This window comes from Netta rufina (assembly GCF_964035555.1).
Source record: "Netta rufina genome assembly, chromosome: 8".
NCBI classification, from domain to species: Eukaryota; Metazoa; Chordata; class Aves; order Anseriformes; family Anatidae; genus Netta; species Netta rufina.
The window spans coordinates 20,776,384-20,793,912 of record NC_140131.1 but is presented as its reverse complement, the minus strand read 5'-3'; the positions used below and the strand labels follow the sequence as shown (position 1 = coordinate 20,793,912).

The window sequence follows — 17,529 nt, the reverse complement described above, 5'->3', positions numbered from 1 at the left end:
AGTTAATAACTGTGACACTCCATGAAGTAAATACTCATTAGCCCTTGCTCTAACAATAAGGAATGGCGTGGCTCAGTGTCATCAGTGACTCAGTAGCAGAGAGTCATTTTTGGTTTGGAAAGTTTCTTGTTTATATCCCATCGCTCTTCTAGCAGGCAATCCAGAAGAGTGATCACCAACAAGGGCTTGGCATCCCCTGCTGTGTGGGGCCAGAGGACACGATACCGTTTAAAAGATGTGGCTGAGAGCAGCCACAGTGGGGTACAGTCTGAGGACATAGCTTGTTTACAGACTGTCCACAACCAGTAACGTCTTGGGCACTGGTTTTGAAGCTTTTTAAATAGGGTTCGGCACAATCTAAAAATACTATTATACAGTAGCAAACGGTAACCATGCTGCAGCCCCCTTCCCTTTGCAAGACCTTTTCAGAAAGCCCCTGCTTGACTCCATCCCCAGCTAAGACATATCTGTGTCAGACAATTTCTATGCAGTCAGCCATTAAGATATCCCACAGTAAGCTGTTAGATGTGCACAAGCTGCTGATATGGAGAATATAGGATTTCATAAGGTCTGAGGAATAAGAGCAGTGATTAAACCCAATTCTCTTTAGTGTACCTACATAAAATAGTCTCTTGATATTGGCATCTTCTTTTAAAATGCTAATGGCCTTCTTCTGTGTAGTTCTTTAGGATCAGTGAGTAAAAAGGCATTAGGAAATAAAAATACTATTCCTGTTGATTGGAATGAGTGGTTCTATCCTGCAAGGCAGCTGCAAATGGCACGAGGGAGTTTTATGTTTGTTGTCTCTCTGCAGTCTCTAGAGAACACAGATTTTGATTACAAGGCAAACCATTTACAAATGCAAAACCCTGCAAATTCTAGCTGGAATGAGACCAGGAAAAATCTCCACTGCGGAGTGTACCTATGTGGACTGGTTCTGCCTGTGACTGTCCATCCTGCAGAGACACCCTCTGCTCATAGCCACATAGCCATGTCCCTTGTAGGTCCCAGGATTTGGCAGTGCGTACCCCATGCTACACCCCAAATACTCCCAGGGCTATTTTAGGAACTGTTTTGTTGTGTGTTATTAGCAAGCTTCTTTCTAATTCCTGATCTCCTCCGTGCTCTCAGTCCATGAGTGCAGTAAGTGAAGGCACTTCTGTCTGCACAGGCTCCTCGCTCCTGTTCACCCTAGCCCATGTCAGAGAGCACACCAATCTGCCTGGGTGAGCCACCCCTATTTCAGGGCAGAATTGTTATTGCAGCTGGGTGCATTTTGAGTGCAAGTGAGAGGATGGATAGAATTTTGGTAGTACCTGGGAAGTTAGAACATGACTTTAGAAGTGTCAATGGAAATTTCATATGCAAAAGCTGACTTCCATGGAGGAGCTTCTCCTCGCCATCCTAGTCTAAGACAGCCACGCGAAGGTTGGTCTAGGTGTGGGTTGCTGGGGCTCCAACAAGCCCATGTGACACTGCTCTTGGTGATGTGGAGAGGGAATTTGAGACTAACAGCACTGCAGCTCATCCCCAAAAAGGCAAGCATGGCCAATATATCGCTGAACTAGTAGCTAGCTTGGAGACCAAAATACCACCAAGAACCTAGGTCTTCTAAACTGCAACAAGCACTGCCATCTCTCAGGATGAAACCTCCTTCCTTCTGCTTTGAATTGGGAAGCCTTACGCTAGGAGTAGAGAAGCTGGAAGAAGAGAGCTTAATTGCACGCCAATTAGCGATGGTGTGCGCTCAGCCACCTGATGGCAAGATGCTGCTGCCAGCCGCGCCTGTCCAGCGACACGCCTGATGTTACTCACACCGCTGGGCCTTCCTGGTCCTCCCTGCCCTCAGCATGGGGAGGACGAGGACAAAGAGAAGGAGGAGGAGGAGGGCAGGTGACATGCTGCAGCCCAGGGAGTTCACCTGGGGCCTGATGAGCAGCGGAAGAGGAGGCGCACATGGTGCGGGCAGTGCACAGGAGTGGGGACATGGTGCGGGCACGAGGAGGGCCTGGCGGTTGGGTCAGCCATCCCGACCCGTGTGCCAGGGCCACGAGGAGGGCGTGAGTTTGCCTTTTGGGACCAGACCGCATGGCAAAGCGATCCCATGTTTAATCCACCTGCTTGGGTGTGTGGGCTGCAGCCCGGGTAAGGGCCCAGCTTTAGCCTTGTTCTGAGACTGTGGGGTCACTGCCACCAGTGGGATATCCCCTGGGGACGCGGCGACACCGACACAAACACCAAAGCTCAGGCTGCGGCAGGCACGGCCCGGCATCGCCACAATGGGGCTGGGCAGCACCAGGACGGGGCTGAGCCCCCTCCTGGCGGGGCAAACACAGCGGGGCCTCGTCCCTGAGCGCTGCAAGGCGTGAAGGAACCCGCTGCGGTGCGACATATCGCGATATGGCACGGCCACGAACACTGAACAAACACTCCGAAGGGACAGGACCCAACGCCTGGCGGAGCACCACACGCCCCGCCTGAGCCGCGAGCTCCCCCATCGCCGCTCCCCCTTTCCTCCCCCGCGCCACCCATCGCGACCGCTGTCGCGACGGGCGGGGGCGGGCTCCCCGGGAGGACCGGAGGCGGCCGCGGGAGCCGCTCTGCCCGCTCCGCCGCCGCTCTGTGGTTTAAGATGGCGGCGGGGGCCGGGGGGGCGAGGCCGTGAGCGCCGGGCCGGGCCGGGCCGGGCCGCGCCGGGCCGGGTGCGGGGGGCGGCATGTGAGCGGGGCGGCAGCGCGGCGATGGGGCAGCAGGTGGGCCGCCTCGGGGAGCCGCCCGCCGGCCTCCAGCAGCAGCAGCAGCAGCCGCGGGCACCGCGAGGGAGCAGCGCGGGCAGGCCGGCGGGCCGCCGGCGGGAGGCGGCCGGGCGCACGGCGGAGGGCGGCTTCAACGTCTTCGCCCAGCACGGTGAGTGCGGGGAAGGGGGCTCCGGGGGATCCGAGGGCTCCGGGGGTGGCGCTGGGCAGGGCATGGAAGCCCCGCCGCGCTGCTGCCACGTCCCGGGGGATGCTCGGCTCGGCCTGGCAGAGGGCTCGGGGCCGGGGGAGCTTCCTCGGGGCTTGGGGGAGGCCCGGGCTCGCCCCCGGGAAAGGGAGCTTGCAGCGCTCCGTAGCTGTCACCGCCGGGGTGCCGAGCTCGGGGTGTGTTTACAAGGAGAAATGTGAAGCAGATTTACAAGGGTAAACGTTACATGTGCTTGCAAGAGTTTACCGAGGAACTTAAAACGTGCCCTTCCAGGTCTGTAACTCGCTGTTGGTGCTATAGAGCCCGAAACAGGAAAGGATTTGGTTTTGATTGAGGTATTACAGCTGCCCTCCACTTTGCAGCTGAAGTTTATGTCTATCCGCTTCTATCTTATCACTGTAAACTGATACCAGAAATGGGCAATGCAACATGAACCATTTGTAACCGCTCACAGAAGGTGCCTGCAACTTCTAATCCCCAATGTTTTGTATCTATTTTATTATCATCATCTCTGTGGCAGCTCCTTAATAAAACACAAAGATTTTGGGAAGGTATGATGAACCGAAACCTGTCTGCCTCAGCAAGAAGATTGAGACTAGGTTTGTGGATGCATCCGCAATACCGAAGAACTGAATCTGCTATGGAGAGCATCCCTGGTTTGGCTGGTTGTAGGTGGAGGGAGGTGTCAGTGTTTGTAGATGACTGCTTCTGACAAGACATTTTCTTTTGCCCACTAGAATAAACATAGGCAAAAAGATTAAGGAACATCCAACCAGCAGCCTAAATGTAAATATCATCTGCTGTGACTGCTGACATGTAAGTATCTATCAAAAGAGGAGTGCAGCACTAAATCTGGTTCTTAAATTCTCAGTGTTATCACAGCTTTTGAGTTCAGGGAGCAGTATCGGCTCGGAAGCCAAAACAGAATTCTGTGCTTGCCGAAATGCCCAACCCACTCTTACCCCTATTAAAGCTGGGATTACTTTTTCATTGCGTCTTTCAACCATAGTATCATCAACTTTTTACATGTTTTAGATTGTCATCGTATTGTATATTAAAGGCACTTGGGGCGAAACATTTGTCTAAAAGAGAGAATATTGTAAATTCACGATGTTAGAGAGCAGATCTCAGAAGCTACGCACTTATCCTGGTTCTTTCAGTTTGCTGTAATCTATGTCTTCAGCAGCAGAACAAAATTGCTGTGTAGACTGCTAAGCATGACTTAGCAGGCAAAAGTACTGCTGATGAGAGTCTGTCTTTAGTGTTTTGGTACCCAGCTGACTACTTTGTTCTTGTTCTTACAAGGCAAGCGTATTATGAGAAACAGCAAGGACATTTGTGGGAAGTATGGGTCAGCATGTAGGGCCTTACAGTTGCTTCAGAGTAACACAGCTAGGGTTTTCTTTGCTCAAGTGCATCTTTTCATTTATTGCTGCATGTTTTAGTAGTAATTTAGAGCAGCATCCTGAACATGTCCTTCTAGCTCCTCCCTCTGTGTTACTAAATTTTAAAGGCAGAAGGTAGGGAGAATTATTTACTTGTAGTGGCAGGGAAATTGAAAGAAAAAGCTTTCTTAAGCAGGCAGGCGCACGAACCAGACAAATTAATGTGTTCTGCCAACCCTTCTGCTCTGTCTTCCATAGAACTAGAAACAAAAATAAGCTTGGAAAGCAAATAGGCTCTGAATAAAACTGTTCAGTGACATATAAAAAGAGCGTTTCTCTACTGTAAGAGTGATGATAACTTTTAAAGCAATTTCTCTACTACTTGTATTGCCTAGACTATTGCTTCAGTGGTAAGGTAATAAGTATAATTTTACTTATTTTTTTGTTGCTTCTGTTATTTTCTTTGCAGACTGTAAAGGCATATTGAAAGTGTCTATTGAAAATAAGATACAGCTTTCCGTTCTTTTAGACTACAGAAACATTTTTTTCCTTTTATTCTTTGTTTCCAATCTAGTTTTTTTGAAGGCGGGGCAAACTCTCATCCTTGCTGAATGCTTTGACCCTGAGTTCCCATATGTTTCACTAGACATGAGTGAAAAGCTCACTGTTAATAATCTGTAGCAAATGCTAGTTAAAATTGGGTATGTATTTAAACACTTGTCTTGGGCAATAACCAAAGATTCTTGTCAAGTTCCTGGATTTGGAGTTAACTTCCTTTCTCAGATAAATTGTTCTCTTGCAATCCTGATTGCCCTTGTCTGAGATTTTTATTTTTTTTCTCTCAACTCCTATTCTTATTTTTCACTTACTGACCTTCTTCTGTTTTACTTAACCTGGCTTCCTGCTGACTTTCCTTAAGCGCCACCCTTCTCTTACTGAGACACTCTTGTTGCTGGTGGTATTTCTTGATCAGCATTTCTTTCTTCTAGTCGTTTCTTTTTGAACCTGACCTGTCCTGTCTCCTGTAGGAGATGTATTCACAGGATGTGGAAAGTGATGGAAAACACACAGGATTATATGCTGGCAATCTCGGACCAGTGACTAAACCAGCCAGTCTAAGGATGAGCCTAGGTTATCTACCTTCCTTGTTTGTTGATGTGAGGAAGACAACCTCCTAACTGGGCTAAACCCTTATGCCTATACATCCCTGTTTTAGCTCATGTTGGCAGGTTTCAAACTGTTATCTCAGGAGTGACATGAACCTTGCCAACGACTCTTGCCAAAACTCATTTTGATGGGTTGCTGCTTCTTGATTGTTTATAAAAAGGATCGAAGTAAACAAGGTTTTCAGCCTTAGACCTATTTTGCCACAGGATTTGAAGAACAGGTAGTGTCAAATGAATTAAGTGTAAAGTCTCTTATGCTAGGCTACCAAAAACTTCAAGTTAAACAATTAACTTGAAGTACATTTGTGTACAAAAAATGGAGATTGAGTTGAACCAGTTTGTTCCAAACTCATTTGCTGTGTTACAGAGGTTCTGGCTACAGCTGTGTACCAGAAGCAGTACAGATACGCAGAAGTAATGCCTGTATGTATTTATGGAAGAAACAAGGAATTTGAAGATGTTTTCTGCTTTACGGAAGGAATATGGACATCTGTATTGTGGCACCCCGCTATTCTGTCATGGAAACAGACACCTAGATTCCTGGGGAGTTCAGCTCACTGTAGTATTGAAGTTGAACAAATAAGACCTAAGCCAGGTGATACGCACACATTATTTCTTATCAGTGGAGCAGAGTTCTCCAAGATGTAGAAGATGATGATGGATTTTGCAGCCTTTTGCAGTTAGGCCTTCAAAGTGCCTCGCTCTAGCATTCCTAGCACATAATCTGTGACTTATAAAAGCAAGCAATGGATCATCAAGCATGTTGGTTGCTAATAAAGTAGTAGAAAGGGAGAGTGTAAACTGAAGGATTGTTCGAACACTGCTGTTACCATTCACACTGCTTCAGAGTTAACTGGGACTACAGAAAAAACTGAGCTGGGAGAGGCTGCAGTAAATGCTGGTTATGATCTAATTCCTACAGTTCAGTGCAGCCAGGAAAGAAAAAAAAGTACTCGGTGCTGTCACAGGTCGAGCTTGCTTTCCCTTTCAGAGAAGGAACCGGGTAAAGAACAGGAACATAGTTTATCTCCTTATCCTTTCAGTGGTTTGTCTGAGAGAAGGGGTACAACCACCAACAACTGACAACTTCCAACTTGCGTCGGCTCCTTGTGTGACCTTTAAACAGTGACATGCTCTAATTTTCTTTCTGAAGAGCAGTGATAACCGTCTACTGTACCAAGATATTCTTCGGAATGGTGTTAGCGTGCGTTTCATCTCTGAAAAGGCTTGCTGAGTGTTGTAGAAAACATACTGCAGGAAAATCAGATTATTTAAATCCTGGCTGGGAAGCCTTTGCTATACCTGTTTGTGATACTGCTACAGTTGCCTTGGTGATATATTTTGGGGTAGCGGAAGGCGCTGCCACACTTGAGCTTTTGATCCAGCAGGCGCAGGACATTTGTTCCCTGTTTTGTTTTCTAGAGGAGGAGTTTAGCAACCTTTTACTCAGTGCATCAAGGTCAAGCAAGATAAGCCTATACTTTTAAAAATAAAATTATCATTAAAGCTCCCCTAAGGCAGTTGGAGTGCCGTGCCACATGATAAAGACATTCTAAAATAGGAAGAAGCACAAATAACTATTCCTTTGAAATTCAGTGAAACTGAAGGGTTGGATACAGGAAAATGGAAAGAAGGAGAGAAAATAGGGTCAGATTAACAACTGTACTTTGTGGGCCTCCTAAAGTGTCCTTTATTTTTCATCCCAGTGAAAGGCAGCAAGCTTGGGCCAGAGCTACTTGCCCGCAGACTTTCCTGTCAGTAAATGCCCTACGCAGATGGAATATAATCACTGTATTCAGTGCCTGGCTCTTTGTACTGTAAATCAGAAATCTTGTGGGACCGTGATGTATAAATAACTCTTAACTAATTATTTGGGGAATAAAGGATAGTTCAGCTAAGTATCTAGAGAAATGTCTCCTGCAGAACATGAAATCATAGGCTCCTTGTTCTCTGCTGCATCGTTCTCCATGATATCCGAATTATTCCTGCAAATTTGGTTGCATTCAGTGCTCACTTTCATAACTGCTCTTAAGTCAGAATTTTTGCATACTTTATTTTACAAGTGAGAAGACTCTACCAACTCAATGGAAGGGACAATATAATGCAGACTATGGACCTGTTTTAATTCCTGGCACGCGTGTGTATATATATATATATATGTATATTTCTTACGTACTTTTCACATAGACAGGGGAACGCAGTCTGAAGATGACTGGAATGAAGTTACTTCAAACCATGGCAATTGGAACTATCTTAAAAATCAAATTTCAAAGCCTAGGCAGATCTCTGATTTCTCAGTTCTCTTGTAGCAGATGGTGTGGTACAAGTTGTTCTAGCAATATTTCACAAACTTGCTGTTGCTTGCAAGTGCAATGTTTTGAAGAAAAAAATGTTGGATTTTTTATTTTTTTTTTTTGGAAATAAGGACACGGCCAAGCGAACAAATCAATGGAAAGTGACTGTGTAAGCTATTGGACACAAATTGTCACAAACAGTTTAAATCATCTCCTTTAATCTAGCTGGACTGACAGCTCACATAATTAAGAGTTAGGAGATGGTTGGACTATCTCCTAGAGGTGCTGTGGCAGGGTTGGCTTCCAGAATATGTTATTGCTAGTGCTAATTACAGATTCTGAGACAGTAGGCTTGAAATCATGTTTTCACTGGTGTTCAGAAGAAGTGACCTGTTCTGTGACCCACTTACTTCAGCATATGTCAGGTTCCTAAAGCAGGCTAGTCCTTGCTGAAGTCAAATCATACTTTTTAGATCTTTGGTTTTTTTTTTTTTAGGATAAAGCTAGATGATCATTAGCATGATTTATTCTAGCCCATTTCTGTTAATTGTCACAACTGAGTGTTTCCAGTACACTTACTGAGCTGCCTTCTAAGTGCCACTAACAGCTGACTAGTTCACACTTGAAAGAATCCAACTAATATAAAACCAAGAGGAAGAATTTCATACTCACTGCAGTAGGGATAGGTGTGAAAGTTATTAGAAGTAGTGCAGGGAAGTTGTGTTTAGTGACTTGCCAAATTTATTTTCACCTGGTTGTATTTCCAAAAAAAAAAGCCATGGATGGATGACTGCAGCCTAAAGCCCCGCCTATATTATAACTGTTTCAGAATCTGATGCCCCAAATCCCAGCTTGCCAAGCAGTTAGTTGTTCTTTCAGCAGTGTGTAATTACGAGTGACATGGAGCTTAGTAGCTGTAGCATGAATGAGTGACGTGGAGCTTGGTAGCTGTAGTGAAGAGGTAGCTCTTGGTTGGCTTTGCAGGTGAATTTGCAAAGGAGAATCTGCAAGGTGAATCTGCAAGTTCCTTCTTAACAGCATTCAGAAGAGTATTTACTGATACAGTAATATTTTTCACAGTTGCTCGGACCACCAGGAGACTCTCTCTCTCAACAGAGCAGGAAAGAAACACAAGCTCGCGCCAAGTGTGATAACACAATTGAGTTTCTGGGTCTGAAAAAATGTTTTTGTCACCATTACTGCATCATCCCTGGCATCTGTCTGGTTTTGTGGTTATGAAATACTTTGTTTTATTTTAAAGGCTGATCTTGGTATTGTCCATAGAGATTATTCTCAGTAGAATAAGTGACTGTTAGAAAACCATTGAGGCTTCCTGTTGGTAACACTGAAAACCACAACAACAAAGCTCAGTTATATTACCAATATCTGCTCAGGAAGTTTCCTGTGCTTTGTGGTCTTTATATAAAGACATACACATCTCCCAATACCAACTGTTTATCTGCAAGCGTGTAAATTAATCTTTTAGTAGGCAGCTTTCGTTAGCAGCTAAATCAGCACAGGAGTTTAAAAAACAGCCCCAAAGTGACTTCGCCATTTCTTTCGGGAGAGAGGAGATGAAGATTCACAGAAATACTTCACTAACAATTGGATTGGTTTCGTTTCAATTTTTTTTGTGGCTCTTAAAAGGCCATTAAGTTTATTTCTCACAAGAGTAAACTTTTTTTTTTTTTTTTTTTTTGGTAAATTCCTTTCCCTTTCTCCTGTCTCCCTGCTCAAACATGCAGAAGTATTTTTTGTCCACAAACACTGTCCTTAGAATCTTAATCTTACTGTGCTGCTTCCATTAAAAAATAATTATATGTGTTAATAAACTTGGAGCTTCATTTATGCTGATTTGCAATTACTCTGTGATAACAATCACGTGAGAACTGGAACTACAATTATGTAAGAGGAAGCGGTCTTCAGTGAATGAAAACTCATTTTCCATAGGGCAGTTTTGCAATCCCCCATCCTTCAATTTGAAGGATGATTACTGGTTTGGGGCTTGGCCTCTTTTCTGTCTCCCTCCTCCTCCCCCTTAAACAGGACAAATACTAAAGTGAAAGTGAAGCAGCTGCTTCTTGATATAAGCTGTATGTAGCAAAGGCATAGGAACCGTCTCCTGGTGCTATTTAGGTTAAATTAGGAATCACATTAGAGGAGTTGAGGATGAGAACATTTTGTGTTTGTGACCCTATGCACATACAAGCCTATTTCTTCCTTTTTTCATGTAATAATTCCAGCAACAAAGGCACAGGGGAGACACACTTGATGCTATTTGTCATCATCTCACCTGGGCTACGTAGGGTGAACAACTATGGAGAAGAGTAACTCCAGAAAGACAAATAATGCTGGGAAGGGAGGAATGGTAACGAGCAAAGACTGGAAAAGAGAAAAGCATAAAATATCTTGCAACCTCTTCCTAATACTGCATTGTGGTACATGCAAGACTTTATCTCAGTTGCTCAGTTTTGGAGATGATCCTTTAAAATACCATCTCTGGTATACTTAATGCTTGTTGAATGAGACAGGTGGGCCTTCCACACTGATCAAAGTTAGAAGTGGGTTACTGCCCGAGGTCCCTGTAATGGATGGCATACCAACAGAGGGATTTCCTCGTACCTAATGACTGATAGCAGACACTAAAATAGAAGTCCTGAGGTGCTGGAGCACAACAAACCACAAGTCTGCAGCACTGGTCATGTTGGGAAGGAAAAACTCACCGGCAAGATCTCTTCCTTTCATCTTACCAGAGGTGGAATCAAGAACAATTGAACAGTGAATGCGCATACACAGGCCTTTTATAAAGAGTTTGCACATGGGATTTACAGTGGCTTGGCAGAAGATACCAACAACCACTTTTTTTTGCAGGTTGTGCGCTCAGCACCACAACTAATTTTAGATCAGGTGGCAGGCTTGGCTCTGGGTGAAAGAAATGATATCAAGATTGACCGCTATGGTGGTAGTATGTAAAACAGGTCATGAAATACTTCAGTTTTTCAGATTCTGTAGCCAATTAAATCCATAATTTTTGGAACAGTTGACCATAGAGGGTAGTGTGCCGGTACAGTAGATACACCAAAACATATAGGAGCTGCCAATTGAAGAAACACTTCCCCATCACAAATCTGTGACGACTCCAAAATGGCCCTGCCTAGAAGCTTACTAAAGTATTGTCATATCCAAGTAGATTTGTAAATAAACTCCTACATTTACCTGAAACATGAGAGGTCCAAAAGACCTTTACAGAGCACGGATAATGTTTTCTAGAGAAAAAACAAAGCTTTGTATGTTCTAATTTTGCAGCCCCTGGATTGTGAAGATAACCCTTAAAATCCAAACCAGAGTGTGAATTAATACAACAAGGCCTTCCTTAGCTTACAGTGTCAACTCAGTTTCTCAAGATTATTTCGAAGTCTTTGCTGCCCTGGGTTCATTTTGCTAACCAGCGATGTCACGGAGTTAACAAGACTGTTCAGTTTTACTGCTGCTATTCAGAAACCTGTGGGAGGCTGTGCAACTGATGAGAATATCAATTTTGTGTCGCTGCTCAGCAAAGCAAAGAGCAGAAGTAGAGGCGAGATACAGCTCTGCTAGTATTTCGGAAGTGTATTTAATAACAGGAGGAGACTGGAAGAATGATTGAGATAGAAGTCCTTGAAGGGATTTCCAAAGAAATCATTTTGAAGTGCTATTTCTGGTCCGGCGATATAACATGCCAGAACTCGCCAATTAATGAAACGAAGATGATTGTTAAGATCTAAACGAAGTCTTTGTTTATGCAAACTTTTTAAAAAACCTGATACAAATTATATCATCTGGGAAGAGTGAAATGAACCCTTCGTAGCCATGCAAATAGCCTTCAAGACCTTTTGAACTAGCGTGCAGCATAGCTTTCTTCCCCTACTAAATCACTGGCTCCAGGAGAACTTGAGGTTATGCTGGCCTGAGCCAGCACAGACTTACTGCTCGTGTTTAATGCAGTTTCTTCTTAGAGCACCAGTTTTAATTGTAAAGCTTTCTTTGTGTCCGCAGTTCACTTCAGTACAAGTGAGAGAAACATGTCCTTTGTCTCAGAGCTGATTTGTAGTTCCTCTCTCCTATAACTTTTTCCATCTTTGGAGTAGCTATAAAGCAGCAAATAAAACTGCTCAGTCTAATAGTTGGCAGTTCCCTGACTCAGATATCTGAAGTTAAAATAGCAACTTCTTCAAATTTGAACTTTAAATCCCCAAGTGTCCTACATGTGCTTTTTAGAATATCCCCATTACTAACAGAGTTGTGTCTCGGTAAGGTTGCCATTCGGATGGCGTGCTGATTACAGAAAAGAGGCTGGGGTACAGATGCTCTGAAATGTTCTTTGACCACTTTGTGGTGGTATCACTGAGTTCTAGTTTGTTTTCAGACTTTTTTACTGCCTGGATTGGCCTCAAGTAAGCAGTGATGAGGTCAATCATTTGTGGCAATAATATATAAAAACAGCGAGAGCCTGCTCTCTGCAGGCTCGGGAGAATTCTTGTACTGCCTCCTGACTAGAAAGATGAGGGGATTTTTTTTTCTCTCTCTTTTTTTTTTTTTTTTTCCAGCCAGGGAGAGTTGTACAGCCTGGGGAGGGATGAACAGTGTTTTTGTAACTGATACCAGCTTGAAAGCTGTGCTCTGCCCCAATTACCCAGTGAAGCACAGCGGAATACCTTTCACTAGTTACAAGTTCTGTGCTTGTTATTCAGTCCTATATTTGTTGGTTTTACTAAATTTTGATTTATGGGTGCTTTTAAAATCCCAAGAGTAAACAGAGAAAGCAGAGGTACTGTATCAGATGAAAAAGGCTTTCTCTGAGAAGATCCTTAGAATAAATGGGGAAATGGTATCTAATGTCTGCTCAAGAAGCTATGTGGGTGTTGAGGTTTACAACGTAGTTGTAAAAAAAAAAAAAAAAAGAGCTTTTTTTCATGTTAGAAGCTGAGACATTTTTAAAATCAAAAATCTGATTTGAGCTACAGAAGAACACCTAGCCTGCTTTTCATAGTTTTCCAGAGATGCATTAGGTGGTGTAGGATTGGTGTGCAAAAGCAGTAGATGCTCAAATGACAGTTTGCATAAGCCCACTATGGCTGTCTAATGAAACGTATCTAGCAGGTTCAACTCTTGTCTGTGTCATAACAGTACTGCTACATTTGTTTTGTCAGAAAATGTTTTAATTTTCTGGCTTTAGATCATCATAGTTATGAAATACTTAAATTATTTAGGGCAAAACCAGGAGGGCATTAAGGTATAAATCCAAGCCTTTTAGCTGAGCAGTAACTCACGCACATTAGCACTACATTGAAATAAGCCAGATGTTTAAACCTGTCAAAGCTGAGCTTGTCTGGAGTCTTGCACAGAAGTTCTAATTCTTTCTTTGATAAGTCTTGATAGCTTCAGTCTATTTTTTTCGTCAAATAGTTAAAGGTAAACTTTAGTGAGACACTTGTGTCATACCATGAACACAAGCTTGCACCGTAACAGTAGAGTTGCAACGATTTTTTTTTCCCTTTGTGTGCCTTGCAGAGTGTTTCTGCTAAATCATATATTTTTCTCATTTCAGGGTTTAGTGGCAAGGCACATAACTTTGCTTCTAGGTTCAGCCTAGCTCTCCAGTTGTGCTCACCTGGCCTCTCAGGACCTGCACAGCCCCAGGTGGACAGACTTAGTGCTCCTATTACGCTCACCTGGATGGTGGGCCATGGAAACTGGCATGCCTTACAGCAACGTAATTGTAGACTGTTTAGGCTCAGGTGAGCTTTGATAGTTTTCTTGCTTTACACATGGGGGGATGGTATCCCCAGGTGCTGATTAACAGCTAACATGCACAATTAAATTGCAGCTCATAGGTGAAGCACTGCTAGATTGCATTTGTTTCTGGACAAGGACAACATCTAAGGAACCTCTTAGTCTCTTTCCTTTCTTTTCCCTTTCCACACCAAGTTCACCTCGTTGCTTTTCTTTGGAATGCCCATCACGTTGCCAGCAGGAAGCAGGTGAGTTTGAAGCAGAGCCATCATGGTAGCTGAGGAGCAGGGGCAGCACACTGAACTTGAAGTAAAAGGATAAATTGCAACTGCTTTTGTAGAAAATTATTTTCCAGTTTACCACGAGAGGGTGCTACAATGCTTTGACTTATATCTGTTACTAAAAGGTTTTTCTAAAAGGTTAGTAAATTAAAAGTAGAGTGTTTGAACATTAGTGTGTTTTAAGTAACTGTTGCCTTATGAAACTTTGATCTTGTCTTTCCTAAGGCTGATGATGTAGCTGTTTCTAAGATGTAGCTGTTTTAAATTGTAGTGGATACATGTTTATTTTGCTTTTGCCTGTAAGAGCTGAACTGCTTCCTTTTTAGTTTTGTTTCTGTTGGGCTTTATCCTAGGTAACTTCATCTGCCAGAAAGAGAGGTTTTCCAGGCTGTTTTTGTATGAGAACACAGGCAACCTTTCGTGCATGAAAAGACAAAGTCTGATACTTCTGCTGGCTGACCTGAGCCCTCGAATTAGAGCTGCTTCTCTTTGCTTCTGTGTGCTTTTCTCATCATGGCAATAATGCTTGCCTGTTTTGTGGAGATGTTTAGACTTAACTTTAGCATAAACACACACAGGAAAGCTGTCTGCAGGCTAGAGGTTGTCACCCACTCTTGTCTCATCCTGTAGGCTGTTTGAGATGTGTTTGTTGTGGTTCTAGACTATTCCAAAACACTTGTGGTATGATAATAGGTCTGAAAGGTTAGTGCTTGTGTTAGTTGTTCGACTTGTCTTGAAATGCAAACTCAAAATACTTCTATACTGGGTGTTAGATCAAACTTGCATAAAGATGTTGCAGTTCTAGTGACTTGGCACCAGTTAGTGAACTTTTGGTTGTGGCTATTACTCCACCACCAAACAAGAGTGAATTGCAGTAGGCATTCATGTAGTGGCATTGTTGGCTGGGAGACAGGATCTCTGCAAAGAGATCCTAAACTTGGTGTTAGGGTTTAGGCACGTAATTACTGGAAAATCAAATCACCCAACGCTACTCTGGTATTCATCCTTGACTGCTCAGCTGTGAGGTAGTTGTTATACTACATTAGGACACATTTGTGTTTTTCTAAAAGTCACCTGTCATTCCCTTTAGTAGTAGTCAGTGACAGGCCACATTAAAAGGAAAACATAAAACAAACTACTGGGTCATAAAGGTCATAAAACAGACTACTAGAAAGGACATAGGAAAATCCATTTAAAATATAACTAAGACTTTCTCTGGCTTGCGTATTATCATGTAAATGCAAGAGCATGAGTTCTGGTATGCAACAGCTGTCCTTTTCTTCTTCCCTCCCACTTTCTTAATTTGCTATGAGGTTGAGGTGTAAGTGCATTTCAGGCCTTGGCATCTGGCTTTGTTACATCCACCCACCCATTATTTCCTATTACAGAAAGATTAAAACACTGTTCATCACAATTATCCCCAATGCTCCACCCCCTTAGCCTCCAGGGAGATGAGCTTGTAATTTTCAAAACCATAAAAGCTGTTATAGAAGCAGCATCTTGCTTTGTTAATAGAGAAACAGGCTTTAGTGTATGAACTGCTCTGGCATAGCAGCACGTCAGTTCACCAAACTGAAGGTTAGCCTTCCAGGGCTTGCTCTAGAAATCTGCTTCTAGAAATTAGGTAGTTATGCAGTGTGTTAAGAAGCAAGCAGCCTATGCTGAATACCCTGTGAAATGAGGGTTGTCTGAGGCTTAGGTAAAAAGCAGCAGAATCGAACGTCCAGCAATAGGTGCTGGTGACAAATTAGGAAGAATGACTGTTTCCTTTCTCATGAGTATTTAGCATTCTTATGCAGGTGCCTCTATCTTTGTTTTGAGCCATATCCCATCTGAAAATGAGGTGAAAATCATGACAAACCAGCTAAATCTGGTCTTTCTGTTCCTTCAGTATATAACATTCAAGTCTGTACTGTGGGATCTTCTATTACATGCTGCTGTACCACCTTTCCTTGCTTTCAGCCTGCTTTCTGGCCCTGCAGTTCCTTTCTGTGCTGTTTGACATACATGCTCCTTGTTTCTTCTGTGCTTTTTATCCTTCCTATCTCTTAAGTAACTTAATTTGCCTGTTTTTTCCTTATGTTCTCTTGCCTGGAGCAGGTCAGGCCCTCATCCTTCTTGTCCCGTTAACATGGGGTCTTCCTATGTGACTGTCCCTGCTCTCAATATGAGTTTGTTCCCTAATCCTTTGCCTTTGCTGACAAACGAAGAACCAACCTTTAGAACCAGGAATACAGACACCCAGGGATCGAAGAAAATTTTTTCTCCATTAAGATACCATCTTTGCTTAAATACAAAGAAGTGATGTTGATTAAAAAAAAAAAAAAAAAAAAAAAATCCTGCAGTTAAGAAAACTACTTTCTGTAGTACTCAGCTGTTTAATCTTTTTTCCTCCTGTTACAGGTAGGGTAGTAAGCATTATGAAAGGAAGACAGTTTTATCGTAGAGATGAGAGGCGTGAGTAGACAAGATGGTTTGTACAACAGATCTCTAGCAGAACTACTGACATTTTGAATTGTATGCTACAGTGTCCTTTCCACGGGACCATGCTTTCTTTTCCAAGTTCAACCCTAGAGGCTTTCTATTGTGCTTTGTCCTATAACAGAATTTCTTCCCTTTTTTGATGCTTGAATTTATCTTGTTTTAATCCTACTTCATTAGTATGAGGAAGTGTAGGGGAGTTTGTGCAGACAGCATCAGCAGTTTGAGACATGACCTGTTTTCAAACTCTCATACACTGTCTTGAAAGCATTATTAATTAGGTACTGAAAGGATTTTGTAGTTAAATCTCTAAATACTGCATTTTAGGAAGGATGGCTACCCTGCACCAGTTTTAGTCCTGTTTTGCCACAGCTTCCAGTGTGATATTTAGCAAGTGACTGTTTTGCTTTATCCCTTCCTCTGCGTAGTAGGGATATCTCCCTACTCTATAGCACCATCAAGAGAATAAAATATCCAAACTGTGAGGCTCTGTATCAAGTGCTACAAAAATATCCCATGTAGTATCAAGTCATAATATTAGCATGCCCTCACTGAGAGTGTTCTGTAGGCTGTGAATTTAATGCATGTGTGAATAAGCATTTACTGCTAGCAGAAAGCACAGCACGCTTAGCTCTAGTGAGGGCCGTCACCCACAGAGCAGGTTCAGCCTCAGCAGGAGCCCATGGTCTGGTACCTTACCCCCCTCTTTTCTCCTTTCCTACCTCCCTGCTGGGATGGAGCTGAAGACAGTGAATTCCTTCAGTTATTAACAAGTGTTTCAGCCAAATTTGTGGATCTTGCTGTTAATTGTGGACACTCGAGCAAGCCAAAAGGTTACCTACTAGAAGGTTTGGAAACAAGTCTGGGTAGAACTTTTACCCTCACTGGAAGAGATTGCTGCATCTTGTGACAAGTCTGGAGAACGATTTTACCCCTAGAGAGCAATTATCTGCTTTAGAGAACTTTGCTGTTTGGGATGAGATACTCATACTGCTGTTTCCTGACTGCCTCCTGTGTGAAAGAACAGGCACACTACCTTATGACATGTGTGCACTCTCAACATTACAAGTTAGCACTCTTACAATTGTAAATCTGAAAAAATAAATAAAAACGATTGCATCTCAGGCCTGGTCTCTGAGGAGGAATGCTCAGTCCTTCCAGCAGCGTGCCTCTGATGACAGCTGCG

General features: G+C 43.3%; 1 protein-coding gene across 3 annotated transcripts in view; it reads left to right on the top strand.

The window, feature by feature from the left end:
* Nucleotides 1-2,741: 2,741 nt before the first annotated feature.
* ABL2 (ABL proto-oncogene 2, non-receptor tyrosine kinase) overlaps nt 2,742-17,529 on the top strand; it is a gene marked incomplete at both ends in the record, with an annotated part of 46,627 nt that continues 31,839 nt past the window's right edge. For all 3 annotated transcript variants that reach the window (XM_084291265.1, XM_084291264.1, XM_084291263.1), the window contains one exon: nt 2,742-2,907. In XM_084291265.1, the coding sequence (XP_084147391.1) occupies nt 2,742-2,907 (166 nt within the window). The remainder of the gene's footprint in view (nt 2,908-17,529) is intronic.